At 41.2% G+C, this 16,649-nt stretch overlaps 1 protein-coding gene across 12 annotated transcripts in view; it reads left to right on the top strand.

The window, feature by feature from the left end:
* Positions 1–16,649, top strand: part of mycbp2 (MYC binding protein 2) — a 243,061-nt gene that overhangs the window by 166,454 nt on the left and 59,958 nt on the right. For 11 of the 12 annotated variants that reach the window (XM_068034341.1, XM_068034347.1, XM_068034350.1 and 8 more), the window contains 4 exons: positions 3,853–4,077; positions 8,380–8,512; positions 10,127–10,252; positions 12,921–12,965. In XM_068034341.1, the coding sequence (XP_067890442.1) occupies positions 3,853–4,077; positions 8,380–8,512; positions 10,127–10,252; positions 12,921–12,965 (529 nt within the window). The remainder of the gene's footprint in view (positions 1–3,852; positions 4,078–8,379; positions 8,513–10,126; positions 10,253–12,920; positions 12,966–16,649) is intronic. The other variant, XM_068034346.1, reaches the window with a different exon arrangement.

The raw sequence follows: 16,649 nt of genomic DNA, 5'->3' as shown, positions 1-16,649 counted from the left end.
ACCTTTGACAGATGCAGGCTTGTTCTGTTTTTTCAGGGTCCCCCTTTATGTCAGCCTTCCTTGCTGCTTTTCACCATCTTGGCTATTCAAGTTCTTTTGTCCTCTTAACGTCTTTTTATTGCCTCATTGTGGTAATCGTTTACATCACATAATAGTATCCTGTTTATATAATCAGATTGCAGATCATTCAACCTCTTAACTTCCTCTGATTGGAATGACTTTAATTCCCAAACCCTCTTTATTTCCCCAATGCTACTAAAACATTAGCTTACTTTATCTGTTCTGGCGAAGTGTTGCATGCAAGACCCAAACCTATCATCGTCTTACAGTTGCTGACAGACCTGCTGTATGTTTCCAGCATTGTCTGTATTTTGGTTAGGAATATTTTATTGAACATGTTGAGGTCCTTCAAGATGGCTTCATCAGTGGAAGAGAGACCAAGCCATTGTTAATGATGAATGCTGAAGTCCTCAAGACTGATGAGTTAATAGAATTGAATAAGAGGATTGGTTTATATCAAGGGGTTTGTAAATGTTAGCCAAACTCAAGTTTGGAGTTTGAAAGCTATTCATAACTAATTATTGTATTATAAATGTGTATGCCAAATAAAGGTTAAAAACAATAGAGATCATGTGAGGTAGCAAACTGTAACATTTATGCTCTTTCATTTTATTAATGTTTATAACTTCCATGACTATTGGTAGTAAATCTAGATAAGTAGCGTTACATCATATGGCAGACAGAATGTTTTACTGGAGAACTATGTATTAACCACAGCTGGCAGGAAGAGTGTGTTGTTTTGCTAGGTTATAATTGTGTTGGTTATAGTGGGATGTAAAAGGTAACTTGGATTAAATATCTGGATTAATTTATAGCAATATTTTATTAGTGATGTCAACTTGAGGAAAATACCATCTGCACTGACCATGCTTTGGAATGTTTTTTGTACTTTTTTCCAAAAACACCTCAGCCGGATTTTTCCCTCGGCATACGGGAGCCATCCACCGACTGTAAAGTCAGTGGCGAACCCACTTCCACATGGCCTGGGGATCCGACCCGCATTTTGCAGTTCCCTGGCCTTTAATTGTTCTGAGGTGGGACTTCCACCGGCTTGAGGTAAGAGTCCTGCCTAATGGAGCTGCCGGCCAATCAGTGGGCCAGCAGCTCTTAACCCCAGCAGCGTCACTGGGAGCAGTGGCCACTGCTGGGACAGAAGCCCAGCTTCGAGATGATGATGTCGGGCAGCCCCAGAACCAAGGTAAGTTGTTGTTGCCTTGACAGCGGCGATCGGTCTGGCCCCAGCGAGGCAAGGGTGGTTGATTGGGGGGATAGGGGAGGCGTGTTGGGGTAGCCCTCCATTGGGTACAGGGTGTGTCTCCCCCCCCCTGCCGTCAGAGAGCCTCCTGCTTTTGTCAGGCACCTTTTCTCGGGCCTGGGCTGCCCAACAGGCCACGGGTAAAATCCCCATGGTGGCGGACAGAGTCCGTTAAATGGCCTTGATTGGCCTGGGGTGGACGGGTGGTTTTTCACCGCCGCCCTGCTTAAAGTGGTGGCAGGAGTGTGTCAGGAAGGGCCCCCTGAGCCTCCTGCTCCATTTTCGACCCCCAGCCACTTTCCCGCTGTTTGGGAGGGTGTAAAATTCCGGCCTTCAGGTTCTGGGGGAGGTGGGACATATACAAACTGAGCAGGTTGCACCTCAGTAGGGCCAGGACAAATGTCTGCGTGTGGTGGGTTGTTAGTGCCATGGGAGAAGGTGGCAGGGGGATGGTATTGAGGATGTAGCATTAGAAAGGAGAAACGAGATGCACAACGGATTTGGAGGGAGACAGGTAGCATTAGAATAAAAAATAGTAAGAGATTACGTGGCACCCTACTAAGGAATAGATCTAATTCAGGTTTACAGTGCACGTATGCAGACGCACAAAGCGTTATGAGCTGCAGGTGCAAATAGGCACAGGGGACTATGATATGTGGATAACTAAATACAGAATCCTGGGCTTTATGAATAGAGGCATAGGTTACAAAAGGAAGGAAGGAATTAACCTTGATGAAACACTGGTTTGGACTCAACTGGAGTATTGTGTCTTATTCTGGGCATTGCACTTTAGGATGGTATGAGGGACTTCAGTTACAAAGATAGATTGGAGAACTTGGGGTGGTTTTCCTTAGAGAAGGGAAGGTTGTGAGGAGATTTGGTAGAGGTGATCAAAATCACAGTTCCAGACAGAGTAGGTGGAGAGAAATTATTCTCATTGCCCGAAGGGTCAAGAGCTGAAGGAAATAGATTTAAGATGATTGGCAAAAGAACCTAAGGCAACACGAGGAAAAACCTTGTTTGTGAAAGAATGGTTAGGATCTGGAATGCACTGCCTTGAGAGTGTGGCGGAGGCAAATTCAATCATGGCTTTCAAAAGGGAATTAGGTAAGTAACCGAAAAGAGAGAATTTGAAAGGCTGTGGGGAAAGAGTGGGGAAGTGGGACTAGCTAAATAGCGCTTATAGAAAGCCGGCATGGACCTGATGGGCCGAATAGCCTGCTTTTGTGCTGTAACCATTCTATGATTCTATCAATTGATTTGTCCAGAGAGGTTTTCCCCCACTGCAACGCTTTCACTGATCTTGCAGAAGTCTTTGTAAATGCCAACTTTGTTACGCTAAAGTTAACAATGACTATTGTTGAGCACTCTACTTTTGAGAGAGATACAAACTTAAGTCTCTGAACTGACAACATTGCAGCATTCTTGTGGTTGTAAGAGTTTAGCAATTCTCAACAACCTCAATAACGTATTTATATAACTTCTTTAATGTAGTAAGCCATCCAGAGGTGCTTGACAAGCATTATCAGAGCAAAATTTGACAACAGTCCACATGAGATATTAGGACAGGTGACCTAAAGCTTGGGCAAAGAGGTAGGTTTTAAGGAGCATCGTAAAAGGAGGAGGAGAGGAAGGTAGAGAGACAGAACACTTTAGGGAGGTAATTTTTGAGTGCAGGCCCTTGGCAGCTGAAGGCACGGATGCCAGTGGTGGAGCGATTAAAATTCGGTTGCTCAAGAAGCCAGAATTGGAGGAGTGCAGATATCTTGGAGGGTTCTGGGCCTGGAAGAGATTAGAGATGGCGAAGAGCAAGGCCTTGGAAGGATTTGAAACAAGAATAAGAATTTTAAACTTGTGGCATTGCTGAACCAGAAAGCCATTATAGGTCAGTGAGCACAGGGGTGTGATGGTGAATGGAACTTGGTATGAGGGTAGAACGGTCCGGAGTTTATTGGAATAGCCAAAGGCATGGATGAGGGTTTCAGCAGCAAATGGGCTGAGGCGTGGCAGAGTTGGGCGATGTTATGGAGGTGATAATAGGTGATCTTGGTGATTACGGGAATATGTGGTCCGAAGCTCATCTCGGGGTCAAATATGGCATTAAGGTTGTGACTATTTGCCGTGGAGAGGGATGCAGTTAGTGGCTAGGGAATGAAGTTTACGGCAGAGACTGAAGACAATTGCTTTGGTCTTCCTAATATTTATTTGGAGTAAATTTCTGCTCATCCAGTACTTGGATGTCGGTGAACAGTCTGACAATTTAGAGACAGTGAAGGGATCTTATGGGCACTTTGATGTTGTGCCACATGATTGCTTTCTGATGCTGGATGTTCAGATTGTCATATGTTTGCACATGGATGGCAAAGGCAGTTGATTTTCACCCTATAAAACAGATTCTAGTGTTATGTGGCATAAATGCTATTCAAATTGCTTCAATCATGGAGCCTTGAATTTGTGTTCTGGTACAAGTCTGCTTTAAAAAAGGTATATTCAAATGCTTCAGCACAACAAATGTATCTGTCTGCTTTTGTTTCCAGGAGCCTAAATCCATCACTGATGATTACTTCAGAGAAGTAAATTCACGTCGGTCCATTGAAGTAGTGTTGAAAGAGCAGGAAAAGATGTTCCTGCAAGGCGGACCAGGAGTATATAAGGTAGTGAAGACTGGGCCTTCAGGGCACAACATCAGGAGCTGCCCTAACCTTAGAGGTATCCCCATTGGAATGTTAGTTCTTGGGAACAGAGTCAAGGCATTAGGCGAGGTATGGATTCATGAAAGTGTGTTATTGCAGGTACCAATCAACACATTAGAGCAAATGCTGCAAAACTGATGTCTTCAAGCTTTTGCATAATATGATGAGGACATCTGGTATTGGTATAATTTCTTCATTAAGAAAATAGGCATTGATGCCTTTGGATGCTATGACAAATCGTGGAAGCTTTTATACCATACTTAACAAATTTGGTGATCTGCAGGGGCATTCTCTGCTTTTGAGCTGCAAAATCCTATTATTCAACATGACCTGTTGCTTTGATTTGATTTTCTTTTGTGCATTCTACACTTCAGAAACTGCTGTCTTTACTGATTATAAATATCATGTTGATCACTCTATCTTTAAATGGCAGATTAATAAAAACACTTCTATTGTGTATTATATAAGTTGCTGTAAACATCTCTATTTTAGAAATATATATATATTTATATTTTTAGATGGATTTATATATATATATATATATCATATATATAAACTATATTTATCCTGGCTGTTCTTTTATAATTTGAAGGCCAAAACTAGGCATCCAAATTGTGTTAAAAGTCAGATTTTATTGACATTACTGAGCAGAATCTGGCATTTTTGTGTGTATAACTAGTGTCAGACTTATTCTAAATTTAGTAGTTGCTGTAAGTGTCAAGTGAAACTGTGTAAACTATAATTCACACATTTCGAATCCTGTAGTTACTCTGATCCAATTGTTATTGCAGATCCTTATTATTTCTAACTACAGTATTTAAAAATCATTTAAGAATGGTGCTGAACATTGAAAAACAATCTGAACAGACCACACTTTTTATTTAAAAAAAAAAAATCTATTGGACTGGAATTTGCTGAAAAAATAACGGCACGTGAATGACACATTATTAGTATGCAAATCTGCCAGCAACTTGTGACGCGAAATGAATTACGAATCGCCGCAAGTTGTTAGTCGATTTGCTCTGCACTGTTGTTGACTTCAGGGATGCAGCATCTTGGGCTTGACCTCCATGGATTTCCTGAAGTTGCTGTATTTGCATATTTAATTCCTCATTACACCCGCCGCAGGTAGTAAGGCCTAGTATAGTGAGTGCCCTTTTAATTACATAATTGTTGATGACTGCCAATCAGCGTCCCCTCTTAAATTTTTTCAGTTCTGCCCGACATGTTCATTTGGTTTTTTTGCAACGGCCGCACACGCACAGAATCTTAGGAAGTTTAAATAATAAAAACAAAAAATGCTGGAAATACTTAGCAGGTCTGGCAACATCTGTGGAGAGAGAAGCAGAGTTAACGTTTCAGGTCAGTGACCTTTCATCAGAACTGGCAAAGATTAGAAATGTAATAGGTTTTACGAAAATAAAGCAGGGGTGGGACAAAAGAGAACAAAAGGGAAGGTGTTGATAGGACAGAGGGTCACAGAGAATAACTGACCAGAAGGTCATGGAGCAAAGGCAAAGGGTGTGTTATTGGTGTGGTGAAAGACAAAGCATTAGTGCAGAGAAGGTGTTAAAAGACAGAATAATGAACATCCTTAACCAAAAGCACAAACATGAAAAAAAAAGTGGGCAGGCACATAATATAAAAGTGAATGATGAAACAAACTAAAATAAAAAGAAAAAAGAAGGGAAAACAATCTCTGAAATGATTGAACTCAGTGTTTAGTCCGGTAGGCTGTAGCATGCCTAATCGGTAAATGAGATGCTTGCGTTGATGTTCACTGGAACACTGCAGCAAGCCCAGGACAGAGATGTGGGCATGAGAGCAGGGGGGTGTTTTGAAATAGCAAGCGACAGGAAACTCGGGCTTTGCGGAACACCTTTGCTCAGTCCGAAAACATGACCCCAAGCTTCCTGTCGTTTGCCATTTCAATATACCCCACCCCCTGCTCTCATGCCCACATCTCTGCCCTGGGCTTGCTGCAGTGTTCCACTGAACATCAACGCAAGTTCGAGGAACAGCATCTTATTTACCAATTAGGCACGCTACAGCCTACTGGACTGAACATTGAGTTCAACAATTTCAGAGCATGACAGGCCCCTCCCCCCCTGTTTTTTATTTTTAGTTTTATTTTTTATTTTATTTTAGTTTGTTTCAACATTCATTTTTTTGCCATGTGCCTGCCCACTCTCTTTTTTCATGTTTGTGCATTTGGCCAGGGCTGTTCATTATTCCGTCATTTAACACCCTCTCTGCACTAATGCTTTGTCTTTCACCACACCATTAACACACCCTTTGCCTTTGTTCCATGACCTTCTGGTCAGTTATTCTCTGTGACCCTCTGTTCTATCAGTACCTTCCCTTTTGTTCTCTTTTGTCCCACCTCTGCTTTATTTGCTTAAAACCTATTACATTTCCAACCTTTACCAGTTCTGATGAAAGGTCACTGACCTGAAACGTTAACTCTGCTTCTCTCTCCACAGATGTTGCCAGACCTGCTGAGTATTTCCAGCATTTTTTGTTTTTATTTCAGATTTCCAGCATCTGCAGTATTTCACTTTTATCTTAGGAAGCTTGTTGAGCGGCCTGTGCAGTAACTTCCAGGTCTCTGTGTGGCTTTGCACGTGCAACTTACAGGGAACACTGCCGCCAATCAATCTCTGGCCCAGAAAGTGAACAATTAAAAGTGTGACGTGTCAGTTCTTCGGGTTGTGAATTGTTGGAGGTTTTAAAAATATCAAATTTTACGTTTGTTTTCCTTTACTTTGTCTCTTTCTCTCTGCTCTGTTTCTCTTTCTATACTTAATTTGATATTGAATTTGCCTTTGTTTTTTAGCCCTTCCTCGGTTTATTGCTGAAACCTTTAATCTAATTGGTTGCAGAGGTGCAGAATCAGTTCCTCATTTTCCAAAGTTCCAAATGTCCTAAAATAGAAGCGACATACTGCGGATGCTGGAAATCGGAAATAAAAACAGAATGTGCTGGAAGTACTCAGCAGGTCTGGCAGCACCTGTGGAGATGGAAGCAGAGTTAACGTTTCAGGTCTATGACCTTTCATCAGAAATGGCAAAAGTTTAAAATGTAATGGGCTTTGATCAAGTGAAAGGGTGGGGGGGGGAACAACAACAAAAGGGCAGATGTGTGATAGGGCAAAGGGCAGGAGAGATTAACGACAGAGAAGTCACAGAACAAAAGGCAAAGTGAGTGCTAATAGTTGTAGTAGAAGACAAAGCATTAGTCCAGAGAGAGTATTAATAGCAGAATAATGAACAATTCTGGGCAAAAGTAAAAACATGGCAACAGGTTTAAGGCAGGCACATTGCTTAAAAAAAAATAAAATTGTAGAGTTCCGCAACACCACTACTCAGTCCGCAAGCATGACCGCGAGCTTCTGGACACCTGTCATTTTAATTCTCCACCCTGCTCTCATGCCCACATTTCTGCCCTTGGCCTGCTACAGTGTTCCAGTGAAGCTCAGTGTAGGCTTGAGGAACAGCACCTTCTTCTGATTAGGCACTCTACAGCCTTCTGGACTCAACATTGAGTTCAACAATTTCTGCCATTTTAATTTTCTTTTAAATTTTCTTTATTTTTTAACCATGTGCCTGCCTCAAGCGTGTTTGCTTTTGGACAGAGCTGTTCATTATTCTGCTAATAACACTCTCTCAACTAATGCTTTGTCTTTTACTACAACTGTTAGCACTCCCTTTGCCTTTGTTCCATGGCATCTTTTTCATTTAATCTCTCCTGCCCTCCGCCCTATCACACGCCTGCCCTTTGTTCTTTTCTCCTTTTTCCCCCCCCCCCCCCCCCCCATTCTTTCACTTGCTGAAAGCCCGTAACATTTTTAATTTTTGCTGGTTCTGATGAAAGGTCGCAGACCTGAAACGTTAATTCTGCTCTATCTCCACAGTTGCTGCCAGACCTGTTGAGTATTTCCAGCACTTTGCTTTTATCCTGGGTGCCCTGTTGTCCTTGCTCCAGATTGAGCTTGCACATCTGGTATATTGCAGGGCAAAAATATTTTGAACTGAAGGTTGCAGGAAAAACTGCTTAACTAACAATCATGTTATGAGATGCCCTACTCCATCAAATTGTGGTCCATTGTGTTTAATTTCAGAGTAGTCTTTTTAGCAGTCAATGGTTAAAATTTCAGAAGTTCAATAAACTGTCACAGTATTCAGTATTTTCATTTGCATCACATTTTGTAATAATTTGTCAGTAAAAAGGGTCATTCCAAGTAATTGCGAACTGGAACAGCTAAGGTATTTTAAATTCTGAAATGTAAAGTATTTAAACAACCTCAACTCTGGAGTCCCCAAATTCTATGATTAAATATAGAGTGGAACCAAAGTGTTATTTGTATAATAGGTGACAAACCACGAGGGCACGTGGATCCAGCTTGATAAGAACAGTATGGTGGAATTCTGTGAAAGCGGTGATGGAGAGGCCTGGTCCTTGGCTAGAGACCGAGGTGGTAACCAGTACCTGAGACATGAAGAGGGTAGGTTGCTCACAAGTTAATTGATCTTATCGTGCAGAACAGTTCTGTCTGCAGTAGTATTTTCAAACTATATTAAAGGTTGAAAACTAAAACCTAATTCTTCATTTTGATCCTGCACATAGTTATAAGTTGAATTCCACAAAGCACCACTTGAAGTAGCTATCCCATTGAAATTATTTTATCAGGTGAATCTTTAATTTGCACTTTATGCCGTAAAACCTTGTGTGCTCTACTTGTCTGGGTTTTCTTCCATAGGTCGCACTCTTATTACAAGTCTGTTTTCCTTCAACTTCTCATGAGGGCCGTGTAGGAGCCTCTTCTCTCTCCAGACTGGGATCAAATAATTAAGTATGCAGACCTCTGCTGAGAGCGACAGGATGTTAGCTCCATTGTTTAGGACACTGCAGCCCCTTTAGTTGTGCCCGATTTCCTTAGGTGCTGCAGCAGCATTGTTAGTATTTCCCTGCGGATCAGTGACAGTCTCACTTTGGCTGTGAGAATCCCAGCAGGAGCACTTCATGCATATTCAGTCAGTCACAAAGCAAGGAAATTGCGTGGGACTAGAAAAGAGGTCAAAAGTCCTGCATTGCTGAAACATTGAAGAAGATCATCTCTGCCTGTGTGTTTTACCTTGGACAGAGCTTTTGTACAAACACACTGTATAAACAGTGATTTAATCATTGATGAATTCAAGCCTAATATTTTAGGCCATCATGTCTTAATGGGTATGCCGAGTAGAGAATCTTCCATTTTTTGGAAAAAGTTGGGCAAAGGCACTGACAAACTAAATTAGTGGAGATTCTAGACTTTAATGATGTTTGATCATGATGAAGTAGGCAGCAGTGGCATCCATAGTTGCACAGTGGGCACCCTTGGAAACTGACCCCTGCAATTAGCAACTTGCTGCTGTTGTCTTCATCTTGGATATTACCAGGATGGAGGCTGTAAAATGTGGATTTATTTTTTATAGCGAGCACCCCTCAACTTTTATTGCTGCCTACCAAGTAAAATGGATATATTTTACTACCGTAGTTTCTTTGTAAGTGGGTAAAGATCCTACAAATTTTAATTCATGGATGTCCTAATTTTGAGGAATCTGATCAAGTCAGGGCATGCTGTCTTCAGTTCTGTCTCTGAGTAAATATGTTACCAGGGGTGCAAACCAAATTTATAAAGTTGTATTTTTGGCCTCAAATTCAGAATTCTTTCCCAATACGAACTCACCCAATGAACCATTAAAGCTATTCCAAAGTTCAACCTTAAATGAGACCTCTCAAAAGGCCTAGGACCCCAAAACGCAAACTGGATTGCTCCTTTGTTCTGTAAAGGCTGCTGTTTCCCTCTTCTCTTCACCCTCCACCCCTCTAGCCAGAAGGTATACTGGATTAATAATGCAGAAACTGGAAGGTTCACACTGTTAATCCTTGTGTAACCCCAAACATTTGCATAAATATCTTGCTTTTTTTTAAATGAAATGCAGTATAAAATCTCTGTTTTAAGACCATAATTAGTCTAAATGAATTTTGGTCCCAATGTAAATACATTTTTAAATATGAGATGAGTTGCTCTAGTTACAATTTTTGCAAAAACTCTTAAAATAGTTTCCTTTGACAGAACAAGCACTGCTGGATCAAGCACCTCAGACACCTCCTCCCAGTCCTTTCATGGCTCCCCCCTTCAACAGGAGTGCTATTGGCAACAACTCCCAAGGATTTGACTATAGCCTTGCAAATGCCAAAGGTGTGTGAAAATCATTTGTGTATTTAATTGGAGGGAATCCACATACTGTGAGTGAATTTTGCATTGTCTTGTTTTTGTTACTGGTTGAAGCACCTTCAGCTGGGTTTATTTTGCTTAAGTCTATTATAAATGTTTCTATGCCAACTAATTGGAGTTGTTTGGATGTTGAGAAATAAGATTTAGAGTTTAGTCCTGGTACTGCCCCATTTTGGAATGATTAAATACAGTAGGCATTTCTGTAACATACAAGTGTGCCAAAATCTCAGAAATAATAGCTTCAATAAATATGCTTGTTGATATAAAGCCTTTATCCTCTGGAATTGCCTCCCTAAACCCCTCTAATTCTCTTTTGAGATGCTCCTTAAAACCTACCTCTTTGATCAAGCTTTTGGTCATTTGCCCAAGTATATCGTTTTGTGGGCTCTGAAACATATTTCTTTTTATAATGCTCCTGTGAAGTGCCTTGGGATGTTTTATTAAATTAAAGGCGCTTTAATTAAAGTTGTTTTGTAACTCCAGAAGAAGGAAGGATGCATCACAGACTGAACCTAAAAGATTTAAGAAAAATGATTTCAGCATGGATGAATAGACAAGCATATTAAATTATTTTAAAAGTTAGCTTCTCTTCACCTTTCTACTCTGCCACCTGCTGGCTGTCATTTCAGTGATCCATTTCTTATTTTCTTTTTTATAATTCCTCCATCACAGAGGAAAACCTTTGTGGCCAGTTGGAAAAACAGGTGACATGCTGTAACTGCAATCAAGCATCTAAGTATACAAAAGGGTTTAATATTTTTCCATTTCTCCTTGTAAAGAATGGCTCATCAAGCTGCAGATTTTGTTGTATATATGTGTATGTATGTAGTTCCTCCTGTATCCTACCACTCAGCGGTAAACCCTTGGTGCTGCCCTTTGACTTATTCATTTGAAAATCTTGCAGTGCCATGTGCAATCAAGGCAGTTTATTGGTGGATTGTTTACACATGCTGCTTTGCAATATTGCAATCAACAAAAAAACTAAAGATTCTTTTGAATATCATAGAGGACTGAAGAACTTTGGAATATTAAGGATGAACTGAATAATTTTAAGACCATTTTAATACTGTATAAGTGCATGTATATTTCAGACATCATTCTAAAGGAAGTTTTTGGTTAATTGGGCTTAAAATGCTTTGATTAGAGCTTTCTTCATTCTACATTTTTGCAGGGGTGAGGGGTTTGGAAAGTAGGAAAGGCTTCTGACAAACTGAGTGGCATAATTAATGACACAAACTAATGACTACTTAAAGCCCATCGAATAAAAGGGACAGTGGGCAGCATGGTTATGAAGTAGACTGAGTGAGTGTCAGGAAACAGTAGTGGCAAACAGTTGTTTTTTGGACCAGAGGAAGGTATGTAGTGGGGTTCCCCTGGGATTGGTATTAGGACTACTTCTTTTCTTGATCTATATTAGTGACCTAGATTTGGGTATACAGGACACAATTTCAAAATTTGTGGATGGCACAAAACTTGCAAGTATGGTGAACTATGGGGAGGATAGTGATAAACTTCAAGAGGACATAGGCTGGTGAAATGGGCGGACCAGTGGCAGATGACATTTAATGCGGAGAAGATTGAAGTGATACATTTTGGTAGGAAGAACGAGGAGAGGCAATATAAAATAAAGGATACAACTCTGAAGGGGGTGCAGGAGCAGAGGGATCTGCGGGTACATGTGCACAAATCGTTGAAGGTGGCAGGGCAGGTTGAGAAAGCAGTTAATAAAACATATGGGATCCTGGGTTTTATAAAGACATAAAGTACAAAATGCAAGTAAGTTATGAAGAATCTTAATAAATATTGCTTTGGCCTGAACTGGAATATTGTGTCCAATTCTGGGCACTGCACTTCAGGAAGGGTGTGAAGGCATTAGAGAGGGTGCAGAGAAGATTTAAGGGAATGGTTTCAGGAATGAGGGACATTAGTTACGAGGCTAGATTGGAGAAGTTGGGGCTGTTCTCCTTGGAGAAGAGGTTGAGAGGAGATTTGATAAAGGTGTAAAAGATCATGAGGACTGTTAATAGAGTGGATAGGGTGAAACTGTTCCCATTAGTGAAATGGTCAAGAACCAGAGGACACTGATTTAAGGTGAATGGCAAAAGAACCAGAGGTGACATAAGGAAAAACTTTCGTGCAACGTGTGTTTAGAATCTGTAATGCATTGCCTGCGAGTGTGGTGGAGGCAGAATCAATTGTGGCTTTCAAAAAGGTGTTGGATAATTACCTGAAAGAAAAATAATTGCAGGGCTCTGGGGAAAAGGCAGGGGAGTGGGACTAGCTGAGTTGCTCTTGCAGAGAGCTGGGTGACTGCCTCCTGCGTTGTAACCATTCTATGATTCTAAGATGTCACTAGTACACTTAATACTGTAGAGCCTGCTTAGCATACGCAATCATTTCAATTTGAAGTGTGTTGTGACTGGCATCAAAGTAGATTTTTGTTACTCTTTGTCAGTGCCTAAATTTTCACTGGGTTCATATTTTTTTAAACTTTAATAACCAGTAAACTTTTATCCTAAAAGTATTTTAACGCTGGGCTCTTTTTTTTTGTTTAAGCAGCTAAACTAGTATATTGACAACATTGAATTAATGAGGTTTTATGCTAAATATATCTCAATTTTCTTTTTTAAAGATGAAATGACTGCAGACCTTGATTTAGGGTCCTTCACAGAGCCAGGTGAGTGGGGATATTATGGAGTATACATTTGTTTTTCTGTATTCAAGTAATAAGAGGAAATACTGCTTTCAGCAACTGTAACAAGGTAAAATTTTCCTTCCAAAACAAAACTTTTCTCTTGTTAATTCAATGGAATCTGTTGAGCTTCATTTGCCCAGTAACTTTGTAAAATTGGTAGAGTACAACACAATGCTCAAAACTCAACTTGAAATTTAAGTAAATTGAATAAGTAGTTTGCAATATCATTCCTATGGTGTAATTCATGTTGTGTCTTGATAATTCCTTAAACACTTCAAATTTTCACTTGGTTAGAGTGGCACATTTTCAAAATCTAATTACTTTGTCTCAAATGTTTTCAATTAGTTGACTTGTAGAATGACTGGACTGTAATGCAAAGATTTAATCTTTGTGTCCTATTTACGGAAGACATTTTAAGCATCACTTGATTCAATAAGCTAGTTGCATATTCATCAAGATTTTATGGCTTCAATCGTGTGTAAAATATCTGTCAAAACTTTTAGTAACTTTGCATCTCAGCATGCTGCCTTTTTGCCCTGTTTAATGTTCTTTAAAGTCAAGTTCATTCAAGTAGATTTTTTCCTTTTCCTAGTTAATGACTTCAGCACCATTCCGGGTTAAGTGAGGACCAAACTGATTTATTTCCAGACCAAGTACTGCTCTTAAATTGGCCACTCTGAGCTATGTGAGGGAATCTTGGAGTTGATTGGTTAACAATACACTGAAAACTTATTTTTCCTCTTTCTCTTTGTTGAGAAACAGAGAGTCTCTGTTTCACATTTCCTTCAATATGGTATGTTTTGAAGTTCAAGAGCTGTTAAGGCCCTGATGGAGCCAGAAAGCTCGCTATTTCTGTAGCATTTTTCTTCATCCAGCAGTTGGATATCCATTATTTGCTAAACCCATTCTTGATTAGACATTTTAACTCTTGCGTCTGTTTGGTCCAAAAGTGTCTCAAGACACCTTCCCCAGGTGTTGAGCATCTTCAAATCCCTCAAATTGGCTTGCTGTTTAAGTTCTTTTTTGGGATTGAAGGAGGAGAGGCCTCTTTCACACCAACCTTTTTTGTGTACCAGTAAGTACAAGGAGTTTGTGGTAAAGACCAGCCTAACAGATCCTCAGTGCCAGAGTACATAGTCCATACACCACCTTCTGAAATGCTACAGATTTTTTTTTTTTGAGTTTTCAGTTATCCTCCTGAATCGGCAGAAGCATGGCAAAACACTTGTCCAGAATAAGTACTTGGCACACCAGAGAACAAGTTCAGGGAGTGGATTCTGTTTAATTGCCACCAGTTGCATTTCTAGAGGCTCCCTCCAAAATGACAAAGTTGGTGGGGTAGTGGGGATCAAATTGTCTAAACCCAGCAGTTCTTCTGGGACCATAAAGCACTCTGCAAAGAGTTCAGACACTTAGAAGCCAGGATTTAACCATGTAGATTTATGAACAATTGTTTTAGTACTGGATCTCCTGCAGCCACCCAACAGTGATGCTGTTCCTTGATCTCTCAAAGCACCCAGTCCTTTTATGGATCTGTGGATGTGTATCACAGCCAGTGCTTGGACTAGGGAATCCAGGTTACATACAATTCTGGCAGGAATTCTTCAAGTAATCTGTCAATTTACATTGCTCAGGAATCCCTATCCTGGATTCATTTTGTAAGTTGACCCAAGGTTGTTGAACAGCTGACTTTCCTTGGATACTGTAATTAAAAAATTAAAAAATTTCAAGTATGCCAGGAGAGAAGATTTTATTTCTGATCTTTTATTGTCCAAATGTAGTCTGAGGTACTCTGTCCAATTCTGTGCTTTCACCAACTCAGTGCTCTTCTCTTAAAATTCAAATAAATAACCTTTGCTTCAAATTCTTTAGATTATTTGCCTGAAGAATATGCTGGTCAGAATATACCTCAAGGATACTTGCTTCCATTTTTGCAATTCCCCCACAGCTTAGGAAATGTTAAAATGAATCATTTGTGCACAGTTTCAATGAAACAACCAATTTTTAGTCTAATTTTTACTTCCAAAATATGAACTGGGAATGCCTTTCTGTTGTAGCAGTCCATTTGTGTCTATCTTCATCTTTGCTCCTCTTAAGCCGTCATGGGGACTACATTTCGGTGACTGGCTTTTCACCATATTTCCAGTCGACCCTACAAAGTCCTCCCTGCTAACATCTGGGACTTGTGCCAAAATTGGGAGAGCTGTCCCACAGTTTAGTCAAGCAACAGCCTGACATAGTCATACTCACTGAATCATACCTTACCACCAGTGTCCCAGACTACTCCGTCACTGTCCCTGGGTATGTCCGGTCCCACCGGCAGAACAGACCCAGCAGAGGTGGCAGCACAGTGGTGTATAGTCAGGAGGGAGCTACCCTGCGGGTCCTCAACATTGATGCCAGACCCCATGAAGTCTCATGGCATCAGGTCAAACATGGGCAAGGAAACCGCCTGCTGATTACCACCTACTGCCCTCCCTCAGCTGTTGAATCAGTACTCTCCATGTTGAATGCCATTTGGAAGAAGCACTGAGGGTAGGAAAGGCACAGAATGTACTCTGGGTGGAGGGCTTCAATGCCCATCAGCAAGAGTGGCTCGGTAGCACCACTACTGGCCGAATCCTGAAGGACATAGATGCCAGGTGAGAGAACCAACAAGAGGGAGAAACCTGCTTGACCTTGACCTCTCCCTCACCAATCTACTGTCACAGATGCATTTCTCCATGACCGTATTGGTAGGAGTGATCACCACACAATCCTTGTGGAGAAGAAGTCGTCAGTGTGAAGATAGGACACCCTCCGTCGTGTTGTGTGGCACTACCACTGTGCTAAATGGGGTAGGTTCAGAATAGATCTAGTGGCTCAAAACCGGGCATCCATGAGGCGCTGCGAATCATTAGCAGCAGAAGAATTGTATTCAAGCACAATCTAACCTCATGGCCCAGCATATCTCTACCATTACCATCAAGCCAGGGGATCAACCCTGGTTCAATGGAGTGCAGGAGAGCATACGAGAGCAGCACGAGACATGTCTAAAAATAAGGTGTTGCCCTGGTGAAGCTGCAACATAGGACTACATGCATGCCGGACATTGGAAGCAGCATACTATAGACAGAGTTAAGCTCTGCGGTCCTGCCACATCCAACCGCAAATGGTGGTGGACAATTAAGCAACTAGCAGGAGGCGGAGGAGGCTCCGCAAATATCCCTATCCTTACTGATGGGGGAGCCCAGCATTTAAGTGCAAGACTGAAGCATTTGCAACCATCTTCAGCGAGAAGTGCCAAGTTAATCTATCTTGGCCGCCTCCTGAGGTCCCCAAAATCTCAGATGCCAGACCTCAGCCAATTCGATTCACTTCACGTGGTATTAAGGAACAGTGGAAAGCACTGGATACAGTAAAGGCTGTGGGCCCTGACATCATTCCGGCAATAGTACTGAAGACTTGTGCTCCAGAACTAGCTGCGCACCTAGCCAAGTTGTTCCAATGCAGTTACAACACTGGCATCTACCCGACAATTTAGAAAATTGCCCAGGTATGTCCTGTGCACAAAGCAGAACAAATCCAATGCTGCCAATTGCCGCCCCATCTGTTGTCTCAATCAGAGTGATGGAAGGTGTCGGTGACAGTGCTATCAAGCGACACTTACGGAGCAATAACCTGCTC

The sequence above is a fragment of the Heterodontus francisci genome, chromosome 6 (assembly GCF_036365525.1).
Source record: "Heterodontus francisci isolate sHetFra1 chromosome 6, sHetFra1.hap1, whole genome shotgun sequence".
In the NCBI taxonomy this organism is placed as follows: Eukaryota; Metazoa; Chordata; class Chondrichthyes; order Heterodontiformes; family Heterodontidae; genus Heterodontus; species Heterodontus francisci.
This window is presented reverse-complemented; position numbering and strand designations above follow the sequence as displayed.